Genomic DNA, 25,741 nt, shown 5'->3' on the forward strand with positions numbered 1-25,741 from the left:
GCTAAGCATCATACGAGCAGTATCAAAGTTTCTGACAAACATTACATTACATAAAAATCGTATGTTTAGTATGACACACTGAATGTAAAACAATTGATCGGTTTCAATTGAAATGTTTTATCAGCAATTACGATTCACACAGTGCATACGGCATACCCATAATATCATATACAAGTGTAAGGTGTCTCACGCAGCTGTGACAGTTTATAAAGCACCTGTCCACTCGCATATATAAAGGTGTCACTTCGACGTATATAATCGGGTAACTGTTTAAATTGATCAATATACGTGTGTAAAATTTGTTTTATGTTTTTATACAGAGAGACATAATTCGAGAGACGTTTTATAGAATGTTGGTGGTGGGATATATGTGACAATTTGAAATGATTTTTTTCTAGTACTTATCAATTGTCAATCAACGTGTTTAAATAAACAACAAATGAGCGTTTGTATCGGTGCTCGTTCACACAAAAACCATGGTACCATTGATGAAACTACGTAATAGAATAATGCGTAAGTTATAGAATACATGCTTATGCCCGCGGTTTCGTCCAATTACGTGGCGATGAAACCGCGCTGCACAGCAATATTTCTATATATTTTCGTCACAAATTCGCTTAATTCGTGTCAGGGTGACGTTATCACGTCTCCTTGAATACGCGCGTAATTCACCAACAGCATGTATAATGCAAATTGAACGTAATTTTCATGTCGATTTAAATAAAATAAATTTCAGGCAGTACATTTAAATACCCATTGATGTCGAGATGACGGATCATTATCGGCAGCTGTGAAATGTCGTTCTGTATCGGGTTTATATTTTATTTTAACCTGCATTAAAAACTTCACATGAAGATTACATTACTACAGATAAATAGACGAAAATTTCTGTAACATATACGAAATAATAATTAATGAGAATTATTGTTTGTCTTCAATGCGCTTAGGTAGGATTTAATACATGCAAAGATGCAGACCATTATTAATCACTAGCTGTGCCCCGCGGTTTTCTCAATGAATGGGCTATATAACACGGATAGAATTTTTCAAATCGGACCTGTATGTAGTTCCTGAGATTATCGCAGTCAACAAACAAACAAACTCTTCAGGTTTATGCTAATAGATTTAAGGAAAATTTATTAGCATAAACCTGATCATTTTACAATTGCTAATTTTACAAATGTATTAAAAGCAACCGCTGCGAGAAAGGAACGGATCATCCGTTCCTTCTCTGAACCATATCTTGTCAAGGCCTTACATACCGTCCTATATTTAAAGCGATCACATGTCCTTAAAGAAACCGCAGGTGTTCTGACCGTTAAACACTAATTCTACCACTTCCTGCCTTTGTCATCACTTCATGGGCCGTGAGCACGAATTATGGCTAAATTTGTATTCAAGACATCGCCTAGGTAAATTCTAGTAATGCTAAAAGTCATGATTCGACCATTCTTATGCAAAAACGGGTTCGAGTGGTGGAAATATTGAGATTTTTATGCCTCATGTGATTTTGAGGCTTGTTTATTCGTCATACGGTAAGGTCACGGGACGTACGGAGGACGGATTTTCTGGATCTAAAAACTATCCGATATTTTTATCTTTCACGGGACTCAAACTATCTCTGTATTAATTTTCATACAAATCGATTGTTGTTTAGGCGTGATGCACAGACACATGCAGAGACAGATTTTCGTACCCATAATATTAGAAGGGATTTCTTATTCATGTCCAGATCTGTAATTAAACAAAAAATCATTTTGTCCTAACTTTTCGCGAGCGCAACCGCGCGTATTGCTGGTGCAATTCTAATTACCTGCTCATCGAACGGGCTGAGGATGGAGAGGGACTTGTCCCCGCTGTGCGTGGAGCTGGTGGTGTTGCTCCTTCTCCGGACCTCGTCTTCCGTACCATTGACGTTTCTGTCCACCTATGTAATGTATAACTGTTAATGGATGAAAGTAGAACGCATTTCTGTACCAAAAAGACCAGGGAGTTGGATCATAACGTCTTTTAGCAGTTCTAATTCCAGTGTGGGAAGTGATGGCACTAGACCACGTAGCTTTTTTTCCATAGAGGAATGAGTACTGCTTTAAGATGTCATGTAATCCCCCCAGGAAAGTGTCAATAAAAATGTTTAAATTTATGTTAAACATTATTATTTGTTTATTTATTCTTCATTGCTTCAAAACAAAGCTTAATAAAATTATATATAGCGATTTCTTCCAGACAAGTCGTACGGATCCAAATTATATTGATGAGAGGAGTAATATAAGTTTTTACATAATATGTATCTATTGATGAATATCACAAAATCGGTGTCCGTAAACGCAATCACGAAAAAATATGTCATTTTTTATGCTCTAAAAAATTGTTACCTGTCCATTGCTGCCAATGTTATTAGCTGTCACACTAGCCGGCTCAGTCGGCGACGCATCGTACACCGACTTTAGTTTGCGCAACGTCTTAGGCCGCTCCGCCGGCATCGGCCGCAGACCGATACCGTCGAGAGTGGTGGTTGAGCCTTTGAAGAGGCCTGCGAACAAGAATCATCACTTTATTAGAGAGAACCCAAAAGAATTTCTGCTAAGTACATTATTTTTGAATGTATGTCAATTTATCTGCACACTAACCACATCACCGCATGAAACGGTGATGGGAAAGATCGTGCGGAAACCGGCAAATCCAAGAATCAAAAATTCGACATGTGACATCTGCCGCACCTGGCCAGCATGGTGAATTAGAAACTGAACCCTCATAGGAAACCCCGGTCCCAGAAGTGGGTACATGTATGGGCTGATGATGAGACAATAAAAATATAATCTTTGATAAAATGACGACTACCGATAATACTGAGAAGTCGATAAGAAATGTGATAGTGACTTTAATAAATTTTATGATTGATTGTTATTACATATGAATATTTTTAAAGTACAATAATGTATAAACTTCTAATAAATCTCTTTTTGAATATACATATTATCTTATTTTGATAATCTTATGAAGAAACCTTTATTGAGCTTTAGTTACAGTTATTAACTAACAATAAAAACATCGTGGATGTATTCCATATCAAACTTACGAATGGATATTCCTCATATAAGTTTAGGGTTAATAATTATAAACTGTTTTTCAAATGGGTTCAGTAGATCCAGTGATTACCTACAAAATCACAAGATATCGCTATATAAGTACAGATAAATTTTTATTAAATTATCCAATGAACTGATATTGCAAAAAAAAAGACAATTTGATACCGTGAAGTTCAACATTATCGAACGACATTGAAATCAAGGCTTAAAATAAAATGTAAAGAAACTATTAGAAATCTGCATAACGCTATTGTTACTTCATATTATTTAAATAGTTCTAGGACTTGCAATTTATTACAAATATTATAGCAACATTTTATTATATAACTAGCTGCGCCACGCGGTTTCAACCGCGTAAGCCCGTATCCCGTAGGAATATCGGGATAAAAATAATGCAAAAAAATTTCATCAAATACTAAAAGATAGTAGTTCTAAGGTTACTAACTCTCCCGTTTATTCATTGAATCATCGATTTAAAAACACAAATTAAATAGATACATATGAATGAACTAGTACAATAGCGATTCCTTAAATTGTCTACTTAGGGTGGAGATAATATTCATCATTCGACTTCAAAAGGTTGCGGTTCTCAATTCGGCCGGTATATTTTTAATCGAGTATAAGAGCGATAATTGTCTTGACTCTGTTTTGTTCTATTATTTCTAGAACTTTCCATGATCTTCTTATTTTAAACAAAAGTCAGGTCTATCGCCAGTGCAGATACATCATTCATCTCATATATATCAGCGACTAAAATGATATCAACTCCCTCGTACGATAACCGGAAACTCGTACAATTTGATTCAATTTGAGACCCGATAAACAATCGACTGACGCCCTTTCTGTCTGACTTACGAATATATGAATCAGTGCCTATGTGAATAGTTAGATAGATTCGTTGTCCAGATGGTGATGCTGTTTTCAACAAGGGTAGGTATTGGGAATAAAAATTGAAACTGACTTAACGACGTACACATTCTTAAAACTTTAAGAAATCAAAATTATCTTTTGTTGTTGGACAGAGTTTATTGGGTTATTTTAGTATGTACTTTTTCAATTTATGTTTATATTATGCGAGTAAAGTATTTCTATTCTGATGGGTAAGCTACTTCACTGCCCAGTATCATCAAAAAGCGTCAGTGGTTTTCGTGTGAAATAGTCCCAAAAATTCATACATTCTTACAAAAATTCGCGTTTGTTACATTATTAGGCTAGGTGAATTTTTGTTAATATAAATCCAATGTGTATTTAAAAAGTATTAAATTTCTTAGCGTTCAGATGCTGGCAGCTTATTATTACAGTTAACTAGCGATCCAATCCGGTTTCGCCCGTATAACTAAAATATATATATGCACCACGTCTACACTCCACAACCTATAGTACTCAAAGATCACGAATTTCTTTAACGGTGAGAGTATTTTTAAATCAGTCCAGTAGATCCTGATATTATTAGTGCGTTCAAACGAACAATCTTTATATTACTAATATAATGTAGATATAATGGATACAACTATCGTATACACTTCTAAGAAGCCTAGACTTATTAATAAAAGTTTGTCTTTTAATTAAACTCAATTTACTTTATTTGCATTCAGAGTACTAATGCAAAACTTAAAAATAAGCGTGTACCAAAACTATAAGCATATCTCATATCCTTATCGATAAAAAACAACCTGTTTCGGCATCGACTTATAACCTCAACAAATCAACCAAAACGGGTTTTCAAACGATATTTATATGGCACAACTTGCAATTATATTGAGGTAGGTTCAGACGTTTGACAAAAAACACTACCAGTAAATCGCACTTAAAAATTGCATACGTTATAGATATTTTCATTGCTTGACGCATTGCATTGAATATTACTAAGATGTGTCGCTAGCATAATGTGGGATTTAGAATATAGAATTATAAGATAGGGAAAGGGTACAATATTTACTAGCGAATACGTACGTTTACCTACAATGCCTATCTAAGATTTTGCTTATTTACACTGACTTCCTTGTAATCCCATGAGACTCTTGAAGTAGTCCTCAGTCTAAATCTTTAATATGCGTATGAATATTCGTTTAATTTAGCTGCACAATAATTTCCTACAACATTCGATATGCACACACAGTGTATAAACCGTGAAATTGCAATCTGATTACAGTAAACTACTGAATTACGTAATGATAAGATTTTTAAACGGCTTACAACTTACAACGCAGTTAAGGAAGTATCAACAAATCTGATCAGAAATTTGATAAAATTGATCTTGTGACTAAAGCTTTATCTCTAAATTGAGATCATGATATTTCCCTTTGATAACAGGTTTACTCTTTTATAAGAGACTTCAAAAAGTTATTATGTATGTATATTTTTCTGTGGTATTAGTGTGTTATTGGAAAAAAAGGACATTAAAGAAACAATCTTTTGCTTATTGGAGATCAAATAAAGTTTAGGAAATGGTCAAAACTTTAAAGTTCTTTGGTATAACCTAAAAAATTTTATCCAACTACTACTGAGATAGCTTGGTTGATTTACAAAGCAAAAATAGGCAAAAATGAATAACTGCTAATCAATCAGCATTACTGGCTTATCCTTTAAAAGCTTACAACTCAATATTTATAGAGCCTCACCGAGGCGTGAACTCCAAACCCCTACAATTACCAGCTCTAGTCCACCGGCCATGTATATTCAATACTAGCTGTTAACCGGTTTCGCCTGTGGTAGATACATAGCCTATGTCAAGCAGTGAAGTTCTAGCTTTCAAATGGTGAAAGAATTTTTGAAATCGATCTAGTAGTTTTTGTGTAAAAACGTCACAAACACAGAAAAACACAAAAGTTTCCTCTTTATAACATTAGTGTAGACGAAGGATGTCTATAAAAATCAAAAAGCATAACGAAGCGAAAGTGAGATAGACAATGCGTATGTTAATAGGGTGGTGACAGTAACAATACTGGAAACAATGACCTATTGTAGTAACGTTAGCGTCCACGCACGACTTAACCGACTCCGTAAATGATAGCACATGTACTTATAGTAGAAAAGTATTTTGTTACCTTTATAAATATGTGCTATAGGTGCATGATAAATCATAATACCAATTCTGTAATACTTTAATTAGTATAAATCTTACTAGTATTTATACATCGCAATTTAATCACTGTTATAGTCAGTATCTAAATAATCTTCCCTATTATTTAATACTAACGGTCCGCCCCAGCTTTGCACGTGGTACATATATAGCCTATAGCCTGCCTTAATAAATGTTCTATCTAACACTGAAGGAATTTTTCAAATCGGACCAGACCGATTTAAAAAAATTCTTTCACCGTTTAAGTGACAGTGACAGTGACATATACTATATAATATATATCAGGGCGAAGCTGAGCGGACTAGTAGCAATACCAACATAGCATTGAAATACTTGGGAATTCAAATATTTATTTTGACAATTGCACTGTAATAAATAAATATTCATGCCGTCATTATTACAGTTCAATTGTCATTCGCGAAGAACGAATTCTTGAGAAGTTTTTTTGTCAGGTTGTATGTGTTAATTATTATCAATAACCGGACAAAGCGGGGGCGGATAACATGCATTTAAATATTGAAGATAAACTTCGTATTGAATATTTAGTTATATGCAGTTTAAAAAGGTCCTTTTACATATGTATATGTAATAAAGTTATGCATTATAAGTCAGTCATTAGAAATTCTATATCATACAAATTCAAACATATTGAATCATATACTGAAAATTAAATATTTGAAATCTCAAATTTCCATTGCATTAGCGCGTTCACACGACCATACTAAAGGCTTATCACACAGATAAGTAAGTCAATGTCAATATCAATCATTATTATATATATTTATTGAAAGATAATTTATAAATATTCAACATTTTTCTAAGTAGGTTACGTTTGTACAAGTGACTCATTCGATAATATTGCGATTCATATGAAAAATAGTGACATAAAACGTACAATTAGTTCACTGGTAACTAATTGTACGTTTTATGTATGGTTTGTCCGTTTGAAGTTCTCTACTAAAATTTAAACTATTAATTCCCAGTATTACAGTATATTATTTGTAAAGTTTAATTTATTCCATCTCGTTCCACGATGATACCAACGTACAGAATTAGATATTTGAATTTGAATATATTATTTAATCATTCGCATCGGTGCTTAAAGAATGATGTCATGATGGTAAAAATATTTATTGCCATAAGAAAACGTAAAGTCCAAACGCTAAAAGACCAAAATCTAAAGTCAATAAATTTTCAAAAATCTTGGAAGTAATTGTTTTTCTTATTATAGTAAACAACCTATAAAAATCAGTAAAACTTACAATTTCCCATCAGTACAAACATTTAATATCCCAGCAGAATCGCGTAACGCCGTCATCTCATTAGTCACACTTCAACCAATCACACTAATCGCAAATCACTTTCATTTATTACGAACAATCCCATCAATTTAAATCGCAATGATTGTACCGAGACAAAATTTAACGGTATCGATATTTCATTCAATACGCTCGCTCCATTAGACGCGCACTAAGGTACTGGCAAGGCAAGCATTGCAAGTGAATTTGATAACGCGTCTCAACTTGTTGAATCGTCATATTGGCCGTTTCATTAATCTGCATCAATTGTTCACGAGGTACACTCAGAGACAGAACGTTTGTATTGAAACGGCACCGCACTTTACGGGGTACAGTCGTGCACTATATTTTTCGGGGACATTGGTATGCTTGGAAGTTGTTTATGGTAGATAAGCTAAAAGGGTAACTTTTACTCGTAATTGCAAGCACAAAAAATAAGGTGTCTTTAGATGACATTTACAGAATATCTCTGGAAAGTCATTTCCTGTGTTCAAGGTCATATTTAAACATAATGATAACAATGCAATTTACATATTTTATTTATTTTTATCTAATTATCTGGAAGCGATTGCTTGTAAGAGATAAAGCCTGAATCGCTTGATAGTCAATCTTGAATGTAATTAAGCTATTTCCATTAATTTAGTCGTAAGAAACTATAAATATTGTGATATATCGCAAAGTTTTCGAGATAGTTTTTACTTAATCAAATCAGACAATTAATTGCGCAGGTGCAGTTTCATCCATTAATAAATAAGAATCCACAGCACGGTTTCACTCATAATAAGTTTTTATCTAGTCTTCGTCATCAGTAGTAAATGAATTAGTAATTTTTAATTTGATCAAACACGACGATATATTACATCGTGCACTGACGAGGATTAACCGACTTGAAGAATCATAAATTTGTAAATGTATATGCTAGTATTTAGTATGCTTTATTAATTTACAATTAATAACATCGCAGTTACGCTTCAGTGATGTTATATGCTATACTGCGGCAGGAAAAAGATACATTCGATTCCGAAATAAACTCACACTCACATAATTAACAGAGCCCCAAAAGCATCAAATTAATCACTCAAACCAATTTATAATCGACCTCAGTATGAGACAAAATCACTACTTCTAAAACTAAATCCTTTTAAACTCGCAATTAATAAAACTAACGATTTAGACATCTTTACTGCTATCCTTGTAACTTACACACTAACTGGATATTCCTCTAACGAGCCGTGAGAACTTGAAGAAAAAACCAACAAGATTAATTATGCTCGTAATTCTATCTCTATCTCTATTAGCATATGTTAATTTTGTTCTAGTTTCACTATTTTTAAACGCCGTCGAGTGGGCCCTTTAGCATGGAGATGCATCTTACCTACTTAATATTACGAAGGGTATAACGCGAACGGTCCAATGTACAAGTCTATAAAGTACAAGCTGCGCCCCGCGGTTTCACCTGCGTAACTCCGTATTACGTACGAATATCGGAATAAAAAGTTACCTATATGTTATTCCAGTTGTTCAGCTATCTACGTACCAAATTTCATTGCAATCGGTTCAGTAGTTTTTACGTGAAAGAGCAAACACACACATCCTTAAAAACTTTCGCATTTATAATATTAGTAGGAAGTAGGATTTATGACAAAATATGACTTTTCATGATTAGTTTTAAAAGTTAATGTTTGCTAAAATCCTATATTGAATGTAAAATCCTATATGGTATTTTTTGTTTTCGTCTAAATAAACACAGCTTACATTAAGCCTTTGAATGGAATAATAAAATTATCTCTATATCTAAGGAACACATTTGAACACCACACAGTAGCATATGGGCACTATTATCTTTCAACGCCATTAGTGATTTCAACTACTAAAAGAAAAACTATATCGCATCAATAGGCAAGTTTGAATACAGGAAAAGAATATGATAATTTGAGAAAAATCTAAATGAAATTTTGTATGTGGTAGTCGAGCACGTTTCGGCACGAATTGGGAAAGCTCCCACCGGGGAAGTACCACACCACCACAGAATACCGTCGTGATATAGCATTGCCCTTCCCAGTGCTTTTCTTTATATCCTCCCCAATCCTTTCTAGACCCTTCCCAATTTAAAATCGGCAATCTATTTGTAGAGGCATAAGGTCTGCAATGGTCCTTATGATTCTCCAAATATTCATGGGCGGTGGTAGCGCTTAGCATCATGCGTCCCACCAGATCCATTGGCGAATGTGACATAAAAAAAAGAGTTCTGGAACATTTAGCCTAATACGTTTAAGATTTACTTCGAGTACTGTTCCTTCATCATCATCATCAGCCCATATATGTTCCCACTGCTGGGACACAGGCCTCCTATGAGGGTTCAGGCCATAATCCACCACGCTGGCCAAGTGCGGGTTGGCAGATGTCACATGTCGTCGAACTTTTAATTCTTGGACATGCCGGTTTCCTCACGATGTTTTCCTTCACCGTTTTTAAGCAGTGGTGATGTTCCACATGCGCAGATAAATTGAAAAATCAATTTATTTCCTGCACGCTCGCCCGGTCTCGAACCCCGACTTATCGATTTTGAAGTCCAAGGTTCTCACCACTGAGCCACCACTGCTTCTCTATGGCAATATTTAAACTCTTTATATTGTGTTACTATAAATGACTTAAAAGGAAATCTTTGAGGACAAAAGAGAAGATGTATCTACGTATAATGTGTATAAAACAATACCTAAGGTCTTACACGCAATTATCTTAAAAAAAATGTCACACTACAAATTTAGTATCACATATACCATGCTATGCTTACCTATTGATACAAAACTATACAAAATAATAATGATAAGCTATCAATGTACAGATTCGTCAACTAAATTACTATTTATTCACATTATGATATTTGATGTTTTAATAAATAAAGAAATAAACAAATAATAAAATGAAATATTACATAGGTCAACACAAACATTCAAATGTACATGCTAAGTTTCTCATAAACAGCAGTCTGCTAGCATTCCGTCGATGGAAAACAGTCTCAAAGCCAAGCATGTGGTGTCTTATGGCCAAGGCCAAATTATTTGGCTCGATATCCAACAGATAACATCGTTCCTCGAACAATAACCCTTTCAAATATATATGGTTTTATATTAATACAATGTATTTTGACTTTTAATGCATGCAATCTTTTCAGTCAATAATTATAAGGAATCAATAAGTTATATGCTAAAATAAAAGTAAAAAAGTCAAATTGTAAGAAGCGAAATAAAAAATAAACCCGTTTCATGGATATGCTAAAATTGGTAGTTTGCTGTAAAATCCAATAGTATTTCATTTTATGCCTGCATCATTTTTTATACAATATTATTTCCTCAAATTGAAGGATTGATCTTATTCTTCGAGTATATTTATTAGAAAATTTGTAAGAATTAATTTCTTTTTTTTTCCAAGTAAGGGGAATCATTATGCAGTCTATAGAATTATGGATGGATTATTATTCTCAATAAAAATATAACATCACGCACACAAGATGTAAAGTAAGTAAATACTTTTACCCAATTTTATACGAAAAAAGTCGTAAAACCATCATCCGAGATAACGCAACCCCAAATGAAACCCTATACTGTATTTTTTAATGTCAAACTTTGTAACAGATAAAGTTTAAAAGGAATAATGATTGCGTAGGACATTTTAAACCTTATCAAAAAGGTGTAGTTACTATTTTCGCTTACTCTTTATGATGAAATTAAGCTATCAGTGTAGAATGAAACTCGATAGTTGCATTCTTTTATTTGAGACAAAATGTAACATGTGGTACGTTTAATTATTTTTGTAACCTTTAAAATATCTACTATGTTTTATCGCTCCATGTCCGTAACTTTTCATTTAAAAAAAATAGAAAAATAAGTATTAAAATGCTGATGGATTTAATTTATTTTAATGAAAAAATATTAATAAAGATTTGTTTATTATGTACTGTATGTAATTTTATTTAATTAATTATATAATAAATAAATAACACAACAAACTCGATGGATAAATAAAAACAGCTTGCTATCATTTGAATGTTATGTTAATAACTTTTAATTTTCACCTAATTTTAACCACAAGGAAAAAAATCAAATAATATTTCAAGAAATGAGACATCAAATTCGTACTACAAATCATTACGAGTATTTCAAAAGAATCACAACACGAACATAAATAATACATCAATATTTTCTAAAACATTTTCCCGAAAGATTATTATATAGCCCGTATCATCACTGCATGTTGTAATTTTATACTCAGTACTTAGTCACTGTTATTACTAGAAGGGATTTTCCTTATCGTTTATTAGGAGTTTTCAATGTTTTGTTGTACTAATATATTTTTAAATTTAAACGCTTCTTCGGTATTCCTCAGTATCGTTATTAACTACTTTTGTATATAGCATACACTATCTGGATATAATACCTATTATAAATGGGAAATAATGTTTATTTCTCCTTCCGACGGTTTTATGATTAGAGACAGTTAGGAGGCGGAATAAATTAGTCCATGTCATTCTCTTTGGCATAGACAATTTTTTACGTGAAAAACCACAAAACTGCAGCAATTTCACATGATTTCGCAGGCGAAGCCGCGGGCGGACGTATAAGTAGGGATAGTAATACAATAGTAAAAGTTCAGTTCTATTCAGACTTTATAATACCTCTCATGGAACTCTAATAAAATCGTAACTAAAGATAAAAAGAAAACCAAACAGTCTCGTTGACTCAACGTCTACACAAATGACTCACATATTACTCATTTACGGTAAAAAAACTTGTTAAATATTTGATAATACGTTTCGCTATGAGATAATAACATTGTAATAGAGAATGTATATACTTATAGCGAGCTACTGGGTACTGATTGAAATGTTTAGTCATATAATACACTGATTAGGTTACTATAGACGCTTAATTTATTTGATTCTTGGAACATACATTTAACATTTAATTGTGACTTTTATAACAAACTAGCTGCGCTCCGCGGTTTCACCCGCGTAAGTCCATATCCCCTTGGAATATCGGAATAAAAAGTTGTCTATATGTTATTCCAGTTGTCCAGCTATCAGCGTACCAAATTTCATTGCAATCGGTTCAGTAGTTTTTGCGTGAAAGAGCAACAAACACACACACATCTTTACATACTTTCGCATTTATAATATTAGTAGGATGGGATAGGGTAGTAGGATTAAATAAGTTACTTACGCTATATAATTACATTATAATACGAATGTTCGATTTGATTAACTTGTAGATTGCAGCTTTGGGAATCCCTAACCTAGATCCACCCGCGCAGTCGTATGCGCCCGACTAAGCCATTGTACCTATGTGGAAGATATCGTAACAAATTCATCATTTCTCTTGTTCTCTCTCTCTCTCTCTCTCTCTCTCTTTATTAATGTTAAGTCTTATACACTAAGACGAAATAATATTTTACTTAAAACCAAATCTTCAATTCACCCTTGACCCAAAGTTAAGACTAAAATATGGGTATTATTTAAGAAAATAACAACAAAAATATTTTAAAATAAACATTAAGCTAGTGTCCTTTTTGAATATTTATTGGTATTATATTACGTTGACCTTTTGCGGCCATGTAACATGTTCACATTATTTAAACTTGATTATTTTATTAACTTCAAAATTATTCAAGGATATATGCAACATATACTGACCACAAACGCAAAGCAATTGAGACATTTATATAATCCTACTTTACTACTATCCTACTATGTAATATTATAAACGCGAAAGTCTGTAAGAATGTGTGGATGGATGTTTGTCTCTTTCTCGTGAAAACCGCTGAAACGATTTCCATAACTCCTTGGTATAGACGTTCGAAACGGTGAAGGAAAACATCGCGACGAAACCGACATGTCGGAGGCTTAATAGTTCGACAACATATTACTTCTGGCAACCCGCACTTCGCCAGCGTGGTGGATTATGGCCTGAACCCTCAAAGGAGGCCTGTGTCCCTTCAGTGGGAACATAATATATTATAGGCTCATGATGATGATGGCAGAGGATAACGCGTGGGCCTAAAAGCAAGAAGTCTTTGGTTAAATTCCTGGTGAAGACCTGCAAGTATAGTTCTGCAGAGCATAGCAGTCTGATCCTGCTTTATTTGTCATTGTTTTCACCGGCAATCGAACCTAGATCCCTCGTAGTAAGTGTCACTTAACCATATCTCGTAGCGCGCCAATTATTTATTTATTTATTTATTTAATGAAAAGAAAACTTACAGCTATAAGTACAGTTGTAGTAAAATGAAAAAAGAGAATAAGGCCACTTACAAGTTTTCACATGTATTCGTTTTACGTTTCATTGTGAACTAATTAATAAACGAATGCAGAAATAATATAATATACAAACTAAAATATAAACGTAAGGCAGTCACAATATTGTGGTGACCGCTGCCCGTCTAAATTACTCGATGTGATTAAAATCATTAAGCTGTAAAAACCACAGTAACTCGATCTATATTATTGCAACATACGGAGAAAAAATATTTTAAAAAATCTTACATAAAATACCAGTTATTTTTGGATCAAATTCTATCTAAATATCACTACATTATATAAGCAAAGTCGCTTCCCGTCCCTTCTCTATGCCTGTATGTATGTATCTATGCTTATAGCTTTAAAACTACACAACGGATTTTGATGGGGTTTTTTTAATAGACAGGTAGATTCAAGAGGACGGTTGATGGTAAGCTTTCACCGCCGCCCATGTATATTTGCGCGCAGAGTTAGTGCTTCTGTGGATGCGCTGCCAACTTGGAGGGGGTAAAGGATAAGAAAAGGAATGACGAGTGGCAAGAACGAATGGACTGGAAAAGATGAGAAAAAAGGAAAAGGCCTGGAAGAAGGGAAGATTATCTAATTAAATAAGCTGCTCTGAGATTTTCAATTCGACTGTATATTTTTTTGTGTTTATTACCTCAGGACTGGAAGAACCAATTTTGATCTTTTTTTTTGTTTAAACTCTTCCTTGTGACTCTGTCAATTTTACTGTTTAGTTAGTTTTTTTTTGTGTTTATTACCTCAGGACTGGGAGGACCAATTTTGATCATTTTTTTGTTTAAAGTCTTCCTTCTGGCTCTGTCAATTTTACGTTAGTTAGTTGATTGTCATACATACATACTGACATATTACCGCTGGCCAATCGAAGCGATTAAGCACTATTAGGAACCTTAGTCTCCAAATGTATATGAGCAAAATTACTCTTATATGGAATTACACAAATCGAAGTTTGTTTATACAATAAATATAAAGGCCTGCACTTAAATTATGGTTGCCATAAATGGTTTACAAAGGAGGTTCGATGACTTTATAGGAATCAGTTTTCATTCGCTCTTGCGATACGTCATATGTGAATTGAATGGGCGATACGAAAACTTGTTGAGTAATTTTAGAAACGAATTATACCCTTTTCTGCAAAATAAATCTTATATAGAGTCAATTATTCTTTTAAAGAATATTCAGTTACAGTCAATAACAACCATAGTAAGTTTCATATTATAATGAAAATGATTATTTATTTGTACAGTTAACAACATTACATAATAGACAAAAATTACCAGTATTTATTGTCTGGTATACAATTATTTTTGATACTAAAATTATCTATACCACTAAACGCTTAGCACTTTTAACAACTTCGTAGAACAGCCACCTTATCAAGGAAAAATAGAAAAAAAAAAGAGTGTGTGCGATTCACACATGATAGAAGTGAAACTTCAGTAAATCGACAAAAGAATGAATAAAATAGTATGTATATTTCTGTCTCATTCTTTGCCGGCTTCATTCTACATATTTTTGTATTTGTGTCTCTTACCTGTCGTTTTTCCGTTGCATCAGGTTTGAAATCACAACGATTCTAAAGAAGTTTCACTTCAAAAATTGACGTTCCCTAGAAACAGAATTTACCCTTGTTTATAAAAAACTACCGTTGCGAATACCCTTGTTTCCACATCACACGTTTATCGCATTAGACTAGATATAAAAAATCGTGTCGCATAACAATGGATAAACGCAATAATGTCGTTGCACCAGCCCACTAGCACCTGCTAACCTTGCAGCGTCTCCACTTTCCTACTACGGCAAACCTCGTTTAGTGATATAATCTATTATTAAATAACATACAAATAACTTTCTGTTGTTATTGTTGTTTTTTATATTGAGGTTACTTTCACTTTATCAAACTCAAACATTCATTTATTCAATTAAACTTCTTAAAGACGGTCTTTTGGATCGTCATAACATAGTTTTTCCATTGAGAAATTAATGACGTTTTAACGGATTTTAAACGCGATTTATTCATTATATTATTAACCCGACGTTTCGAACACATTGAGCGTGGTCACGGGAGACTAAGATGGAAGACGTATATATAATACTCGCGTAAAATCAAACGCAAGTAAAATACTATAGTTTACAATTTACCAAAATAGAGGAGTAGAAGAAATTCGATAGCTGGGATGGGATCACGGGAAGATCCGGCAAGAAACTCTATAGGTGCTTTTCCTCTATTAATTGGCTCTTTTAAAAATAAATCACTGCTAATTATTTAATCTACCTCCATACAAAATTTTAAATGATTGAAACCCCTTTATTTGTACCAAGAGAAACAATATATTTAGATACTTAGTCTGGCCTTATAGTTATATTAGCGAGATCTTTTAGCCAACCTTTGGTCGAAAATTATACAATTTCAGTTTCAGTTTCACCCGCGTAAGTCCGTATCCCGTAGGAATATGGGGATGACAAGCCTATATGTTATTCCAGTTGTTCAGCTATCTACGTACCAAATTTCATTGCAATCGGTTCAGTAGTTTTTGCATGAAAGAACAACAAACACACACACATCCTTACAAACTTTCGCATTTATAATATTAGTAGGATGTTTCAGGAAGACATTAAATTATATAACGGAGAACCGTTTTTTATATAAATATTGTGTATTGTATATTTAAAATGACCTGGACTCGGGACGAACAAACTCTTCGAATGTATGTGATTATTAATTAACCACAAGCAGTTTATGTTTGTCAGAATACTTATATTTGCATCGTAACATACCTAATACCTATATTTGATTATAACTCAAAACACGAAGTCCGCAAAACGACACAATTTGGTATCCAGTAACTAATCTTTATCGCTATCACAAAACTCCAAATTAAACCGTGAGAAATCCATTGCTAAAGTAGGAAGTCGTGACTTCTCTGAATGCCGTCTAAAGGGCACAGTTATCTTGTTATTGTGAAGACTACTGGCTTGAATAGCTAATCATTAGTAGAATAATGCTAGCGGCATTTACTAGTACAGCTCTGAACAGAGCCTTGAAAGTCATTTTTTAAATTCATTTCTATATTAATAATAATATACGACATGTAAATTAACATGTTAATCTTAATAACATTCGCCCGCGGATTCGCTCGCTTTTTCATAGGAAATTTTCGTGGAAATAAGATGTAGTCTAGCCTTCTCGCTACAGACCAAAAATCATATCATTAAATCGCTCGTTTGCGACATCAAAGAAGGACAAACAAAAACACTTGGGTTTATAATATTAGTAAGGGTTATGACATAGAACCTAAGTGCTGTTTTAGTATGGTATGCAAGTATTTTTGGAACACTAAAATAAACTTTCCTTCTTTAGAATTACAAGAATACCCTCTTAATCTAAGAAAATTCCATATTGACTCGAATACATTTCACTTTGAAAGGTTATGTATTCTCTAACTAAATGTTGTTCATTACGCGACGAACAATTAAGACTCAGTACATTCAAATTGCTGACATCATTGGCCGTCATACTAATTAGTTAAACCACGCTAACGCAACCGCACCTAGTAACCGCTGTATATTACCCAAAAACGTGACTATATATCGTCGAAAGGCCTACACTAATCGCCTTAAAGCTATCATTAAAATTTTGCCATAATAATAACGTATGTAATGTGTTTTGGTAGTATTGAACGTGCCCATAGCAATGTATTTTATATAATAATATATAATAGGCAAAATTACAGCACGAATTCACGTGATAATCTATAGCCTATTTTAATTCAAAGACGAATGTATACTTAAAAATAATAGAAAGCTGATGGGCTTGTTTTTCGTTTGAGCGCGCTAATCTCACGAATTACTAGAGTGATTTTAAAAATTCTTCCAGTGTTAGATAGTTCAATATAGAGCTACAGGATATGCCGTTACTTTACGGATATATAACATTACATACTAGAATAAAACCGTAGGTCACAGCTAATACTGAAATAAAATAATAAAAAAGTATAGTAGAAATTGGTTCAGAATATAATAATACCATTGATTATGATATATTAACCTCACAAAAAAATACCTTTATTATTACCACATCACTTTGTTTGGTCACATACTACATTCAAACAAGATTTTACTTAGTAAAATGATCCACTGTATATTTGCTCTCAAACACAGCGTACAAACTAAAGAGATCTCATGATATCACATTCGATGTCACGTCTAACACCTTAAATTACCCAGCGAGCCTATAATTAAGAGAAATCTACAAAATTATTAACGAGCACTTCGTAATAAATTGCTATGGCAATAGAGATCAAAATCGCATCTCTCATAGATTATAGGGCGGCGTAAATAGTGTTTTTTCACATGGTATTAAAGTAATTAAGATTGAAGCAACGCATGGTAACTTTCATTTTTATGAAGACTGCTTTTTCTGAGAGAAAAGGTACGAAATGTTTAAAGCAATTACATAGTTTATGTTAAACCGAGTGCCCCATATGGATAGTGACCAATGTGCAAAAAAACCCTTTATGTGTTTAAATTTTTCTAAAAAGATGATTATCGCAATATTATAAGTACATACAATATTAAAAATTGTATGTATATTTATTTTTATGCATCATGATAAAGTCAGTCAAGTATTTATTAGAAATCCTAGTTTAGTTATCATTTTAAATTACTAATTTTATAAATAGAATTCCATTCAATACACTTACACTCCTACACCATTACCAAATTCATTTTATTATACCATAAACAACTGTCCATACAAAGGTACCATTCAAATCGATTCGAAATTCGAATGTAAAAACCGGAAGAAGGGTACCTGCACATCCGCTGCACTGACACACATCGACCATAGACTACAATAGGCGTATGTACCACAGACAACCAAACAATGAATTTATTGCTTTTTGTTGGCTAATGTTCTTCCCCGTTCCTTCCGTTCACTGAGAGTCTGAAGGAACGGGTTTTAATTATCGGAAATGTGTTTTTATATGGCATTAATTTTTTAATACACTAAAGCGGATATTGGTTCCTTGCTTCACAAAGAAGGTAAATATGAATGTTTGACATTATTTCGAAGTAAACTTCATACAGTAATATAGCTATACATGCCAGTATTTAGTTCGCAAAGAAAAAAAAAAAATAAAGTGCCTGTGAAAATACTTTTACATTTTACACTGAAAATGGTTGGATAAATTATATTTTGACTAAAAATTAAACCGCTTTCGAAAATTACTTGATTACTTGATTTATCAACACACAGCCCATACTACTAGACCGATCGGGCTGAAATTTGGCATACAGATAGCCACTTTAATGTAGACATTCATTATGAAAGGAAGTTGATAAATTCTACCATACCATATATTATAATAACATATGAAAATAAATATGGATGGTACAAATATTATTGAAGAATCATCATAAGACTTCATATTATTTCAAGATACTTAGCAACGTAAGAGATCGAGGGGTCATACAACATCAAATTAATATTTTCTTGTGCAAGATGTTACTTGTAATTAATTATACATCGTAATAAAGATGCAATGCCCTTTGCGTATTACAATATTATAAGTAATTACAATGACTTGATTAATTGCATTTATTGGACAATAATTAATTATTATCGTTTTCCAGCAATTTCTTATCGATTTAATATTTATTTATTTGTTTTAATGAACATCTTCTCGCTCACACTTTAATTTGACTACTATACATCCTACTTTCTACTAATATTATAAATGCGAAAGTTTGTAAGGATGTGTGTGTGTTTGTTGCTCTTTCACGCAAAAGCTACTGAACCGATTGCAATGAAATTTGGTACCTAGACAGCTGGACAACTAGAATAACATATAGGCAACTTTTTATCCCGATATTCCTACGGAATATGGACTTACGCGGGCGAAACCGCGGGGTGCAACTAGTTTGGATATAATTTCATTTAGACCATTGTTTGCTTCGCTCAAAATGTAGCAAAAAAAAACCGAAATATTCATTCAATTCAAAAGCACTTCTCGCATGTGAAAGTTAATTTCCCTATATATGTAATTCATATCACTTAACATAGCCGATTAGATAACTGCAGACCTTGACTATCAATGGAGATAGTTCGAATAGTTATTATGTCTAGTTGTTAGCTTATCAATAGGGTGAATTACCTAATTACAATTACATAAACGCGTATGTATAACACCTATTTTCTGTGAAAGCAATGCCCTTTTAACAATCAACCGATCTCCTAAGAACGAAGAAGTTCTCAAAACGATGCTTTTAGCTCAGTTTCTCGATTTTTTTTTTTTTTTTATGTTACAGTCGGCAATGGAGCTGGTGGGACGCCTGATGGTAAGCGCTACCACCGCCCATGAACATTTGAAGAGGCATAAGGTCCATTGCAGGCTTTACGCCTCTACAAATGGATTGCCGACTTTTTGGGAAGGGATTAAGAAAGGATTGGAGATAGGAATAAAGGAAAGGACTGGGAAGGGTAAGGAAAAGGATATGGGCCTCCGATTTTTGAACGTGAGTAAGGTAAGTCGAAGAAAGTTGGTGACAATTTTTATTAGAAAATAATTATTTTACTACCTTCATACGTCTCAAGTAATTCTCGAAAATAGTACAATCAACGATCAACTACTAGCAAAAAGCTTTTGACAACATCGGTTGAAAATATCAACACCTAATCATTCGTATTCTATTAACTAAAATACATATTCAAGCAAATCTATTACTTTATTAATAAAATGACCTTATGTAATTAATTATAAACGAAACGTGAAGATAAAACAGTTATTTAAACATGAAAAAAAAATTAAGCAGTAAAACACATACTTAAATTTACGACTTACGCATGCAGCGTGGAAAAAAATTAAAATATAAACACAAAACCTGAATAATACAGAGCTATAAAAACATCCGAAAATGGATTTAGCCCCGTTTCTTTTGTCCACCGCTGACATTGTTCCCAGATGACAGACAGACGTACAATCAGTGATAATTTTTTTAGTAACTTAAGGCGATGTGTGACTTGTTTATTTTTTATTGTATCTTTGTATTTGATATTTTTACTCATTGTAGAGTGTTGGGTAGCCTAATAAATAAATTTTTAATGTATTCCATTGTGTGAATATTTAAAGTGTCATTTGGAGTATAATATTGTATAGATATTTTCGTATTACTTATAAACATGATTCTAATTTTACTGGAACTTTAAGGCTTTTTACGTTATCTATATATATCTTGCAAATTATAAAAAATATAAAATTATAAAAGCAGTGGTGGCTCAGTGGTGAGAACCTCGGACTTCAAAATCGATAAGTCGGGGTTCGAGACCGGGCGGAGCGTGCAGGAAATAAATAGATTTTTCAATTTATCTGCGCATGTGGATAACATCACCACTGCTTAAACGGTGAGGGAAAACATCGTGAGGAAACCGGCATGTCCAAGAATTAAAAGTTCGACGACATGTGACATCTGCCAACCCGCACATGGCCAGCGTGGTGGATTATGGCCTGAACCCTCATAGGAGGCTTGTGTCCCAGCAGTGGGAACATACCTATATGGGCTGATGATGATGATGATGATATATATCTTTACCACTAAAACGTATTTATTTATATTTTTCAAATATTTATTAATGCCTCATGATGGTATTGCAAACAAACAAAATTATATTTCATTGATTTCATTTCATTAATTCTAAAACATTAATTCAAAAACTACATATTCTTTATAGTGAAGTTTTATAAAAGTTGATACTATATGACACAGAAAGGAATGAATGAAGTTTTAATACGTAGATAATTTTCTACAATATAGAATAGATTGTAGGTTTTTCTGTGATATCATTCATAATTTATTCAGTTTATTTTTTTCTGATCGAAAATTTAAATTAGTCACAATACGATAAGTGACAAAAAGTACGAATCACAAAAACTCATTACAGTTACCGGAAATGATAATTAAACGAATTCAAACCTTACATCTAGAGCAATTGGGATCTAAATATACATTTCACAACTCATATTCAAAACTTAACACAACTTATTCTTGTTGGAGTTTTAATTTTATTGCTCAAGTTTAAGTATTAAGCTCGCATTTAAATAACTTGAAACGACTGTAATAGATGGTGTACATACGATAAGCGTAATAAAGTCGCATTTAATTTTAACTTATATTTTTTATTTTAAATTTGTAATTTTTCATATGTAATAGGTAATCAAATTATATAAAATGTTGAAAATAATTTTAATAATCATTCTGGTGTAAAATAACTCACTTATCACTAATGTTACGTTATGTTAAGTAATTATTGAGTGATATTATAAAAATTAACTGTATAAATAATATCACTGTAATAATATAACTGTTATAAACATCTAATAAATTGAAAAGTAAATTTTACATTGCGCAGCAGTTTATCTAAATATTTACTTAAACGAGTCAATAGATTATCCACCAATAGACATAAAGAAAGCTTTATTAGGATACTATCCTGAGCTTCTCATAGAAGCGTCGTGTCCCAAACGTGACATCTGTAATAGACCATTGCAAATGATAATAATAATTAAAATACCATATTCTAAATTATTTTCTTTTTGTCTATCAAATAACCACGACAATCTTGACCACATTTCTTATACTATTGCCATCTTAATAAGCCTTATCCTTGCTAATATTATAAATGTTTTATAACAGAAAGTGAGATTTTGTCTTCTTTCAGAACAGAGCAATTTTATGGCACGATTTTAACGTCCTGAGATAGGAGACTAGAGAGTTATATACTCTTACTTATTACCAAGGTAAAACATCTCTTCCCCAAAGGAATATAATTTGACCGCGCATGCAACCCGTCAGCATCGGCTAGTATGAACTTAATTAATAAAAAATTTACATTATCATACCCATTTGCCCCTCCTTTGTCTCGTAGTCGGGAATGTTTAAGCCGGTTTACACCAATCCACTATTTGTCACTATAAATCACTTGAAAATCACGTGTGAACACCTTCAAATTTCGTTAGCACTCATATTCACTGTTTCTTTATAAATCCTTATCTAAAAATAAAATAAAACAAAATTATAATTACATAAACAAAAACAAAATAAAAAAAATAATGATAGTGGCCGTTTACGAGATTTTGAGGTTGAAATAAATTTAAATGTCTACTTTCGTTGATATGAAAGTTGCGTTTATAAAAAAAAAAGCTCCACGTCATTATTGGATCTGTATTGAAATCTTTAAGTTACATCTGTGCAATATCAAAACGTTGTTTAATCGAAAATCATTCACGAAAAAAAAGTTCCACTTCCTGTCACATTATATATACGGAACCGTTTCGTCTTTCTATTTATTATATTCACAAAGAACAGGTTTAAAAATGTCTCCACTAACACACCCACACATTTACGAGTCCTTGCGTACTAAAGCAAAAACAATAAGAAGCTATCGACCGCGAGTTCAGCGCTCGAGAATAGAACTCGTTCTAAATTTAAACTGGCCGTTAGTGATGCGCCGCGGGAACTGTTTGACTGTAATCGAATTTATTTTTAAATTTCGAATCCTGGCTTGTCACGTTCAAGGTCGGGTTTGTCAACGCTCTATCTCTATAATCTGTGGTCGCCCCGCCACAGTCTGACAGTTTATTTTCGTTTACCGCGTTTTACGAAAAAGATATTATCACACACAAAATAATTAGAACCATATTGGATAATGATCGTGACAAGATAATTGGTTCGTTAAAATGTTACAGTAATTTTGCTACTGCAAGAAAGACTTATAAATAACTGTGTATCTGTGGTTATTTAACCTTAAAACGTCACAATTTAACAAAAGCAACGCTGCCCTATAATTTATGGTAAAAGCAACATCTGGCAGTAACTTTTCATTGTAACGATTTGTTGATAATAAAACCCAAAATGGACCCATTGTTAATATCTAGCTGGAACGCTGGAAAAGGTCATTACGTTTAATTTGTAGTTTTTGTGTCAACCACGGATCCCACATCGAATTTTGTTTGATCAAATACGTAGATAAATTTCGATTATATTCAGAACTAAAAATATTTAGTTTTATTATGCAGCTTGCTTTGAATGAAAATGAATGGACGTCTTTTGCCCATACCAAAGTAACTACTAAATAGATTTTAATTAAATTTAAAAGCAGAGTATGACTTGCAAGACACTAGTTTCTATCTACTAATAAACCCAAGAGCTGAAAGTAGTTTTACATTGATCATAGGGCAATAAACATTATAATATTCATAATAAAACCGTGAGCAAAAAAGTTCAAGTTTGGAACATATGTGGTAGCTAAAAGAAATCTCAACACGCCCAAAAAGTTTTTTATCATCGTCCTATATAAATATTGAAACCAGGACAGTACTTCCGTTGAAAGGGCTTTGCCAATCTAGACATTACAACAGTCTAGTTAATATGTAGTCTTATCATTTATTTATCACATATCTTTGGCTCACCGTGCTATGATTTAATGCGAACAAATAATTCGACTGTTCGAAGTATATAGGAAAAGTTCTAAGGTCTGTTTGTTTATTGCTAATTCATGAAACACGGTTAAGATTCGGTGGAAATTTTATAGAAGTTTTCTATTCGGATATCACTTAAGGAAACTTTTAAATTATTCAAATTTAATTTCTACACCTTATAGAACTCTCACGATAATAAATCTCATGGAAAAGTAAATTACTTAAAAATACTATTAAGATTGACAACTGCTAAGACCGTTACGAAAGCCAACGTCTAAGGTAAAAGTTAATCTTGTTGACGGAGTGACAAATTACTGTCTTAATAAACGTCCATTTCAAATAGACCCCTGCCAGTACATATTTTTATACTTGATCGAGTTTTAGTTAAAATGGTTATCGGTAATTGCGTATGGGAAATAAATTTTAGAAAGACAGTTATGTACCAGAAATATTCTAGTTAAATATAGCAAATGAAACGTGTTATACGTGCGTTGTTTGGGTTTAAGAAAAGAATTCCTATCACCGAACCTATTCTCTTTTGGATTTGATGCTTATCTTAGTATTTTATTAGCTATTATCTGTATGATCTATATCTATATTGAGGGGGTTGTGAATAAATATTTATAACAGACTAGCTGTGCCCCGCGGTTTCACCCGCGTAAGTCCGTATCCCGTAGGAAATCGGGAAAAAAGTTGCCTATATGTTATTCCAGTTGTTCAGCTATCTACGTACCAAATTTCATTGCAATCGGTTCAGTAGTTTTTGCTTGAAAGAGCAACAAACACACACACATCCTTACAAACTTTCGCATTTATAATATTAAGGAGGAGGATTAATAATTTTCTTTGGCTTTTCATTATAAAAAAATATAAATTATCTCTTAATATATACAAGCATTACATTTTAGTATCAATGCACTTATTTTTAGTACCTATACAAGAATCTCACATTAACATTTAAAATTTTTTTTCATAACAACCAAGTCTTTCGTAGAATACAATATAGTGACTATAAAAACACAGCATATGCATTTCGTGCGTTACGTGACATAAACAAACAAAAACATTCGACGACTCGTTATACGGGACACGTGTTCTTGACCTCTGGTAAAATTGTTTATTATATAAATTATTATCGTTAGCTATCACACGTAGGTAAAAGATAGGATGTTATTAGATAAAATTATGTAAAATGCTATTTAAAATTTATAAAAGCTGAAATTATAGAAAAAGAAGCATTATAAAATAAGTAGCACATTTAATAATAATATATTAATGGTTAATTATTTTTGAAGTGAAACTTCTTTAGAATCGTTGTGATTTCAAACCTGATGCAACGGAAAAACGACAGGTAAGAGACACAAATACAAAAATGTGTAGAATAAAGTCGGCAAAGAATGAGACGGAAATACTTAGTCTGGCCATAAATACTGTTACACTTAATTATAAAAAAATATTACATTTGAATTTCGAATCTGTCA

The 25,741-nt window shown here is 32.7% G+C and overlaps 1 protein-coding gene across 2 annotated transcripts in view; it reads right to left on the bottom strand.

Moving 5' to 3' along the window:
* Positions 1 to 25,741, bottom strand: part of LOC119837367 — a 96,024-nt gene that overhangs the window by 12,432 nt on the left and 57,851 nt on the right. For both annotated transcript variants that reach the window (XM_038362931.1, XM_038362930.1), the window contains 2 exons: positions 2,376 to 2,533; positions 1,814 to 1,927 (listed from right to left, as the gene is read on the bottom strand). In XM_038362931.1, the coding sequence (XP_038218859.1) occupies positions 1,814 to 1,927; positions 2,376 to 2,533 (272 nt within the window). The remainder of the gene's footprint in view (positions 1 to 1,813; positions 1,928 to 2,375; positions 2,534 to 25,741) is intronic.

The sequence above is a fragment of the Zerene cesonia genome, chromosome 27 (genome assembly GCF_012273895.1).
Source record: "Zerene cesonia ecotype Mississippi chromosome 27, Zerene_cesonia_1.1, whole genome shotgun sequence".
NCBI classification, from domain to species: domain Eukaryota; kingdom Metazoa; phylum Arthropoda; class Insecta; order Lepidoptera; family Pieridae; genus Zerene; species Zerene cesonia.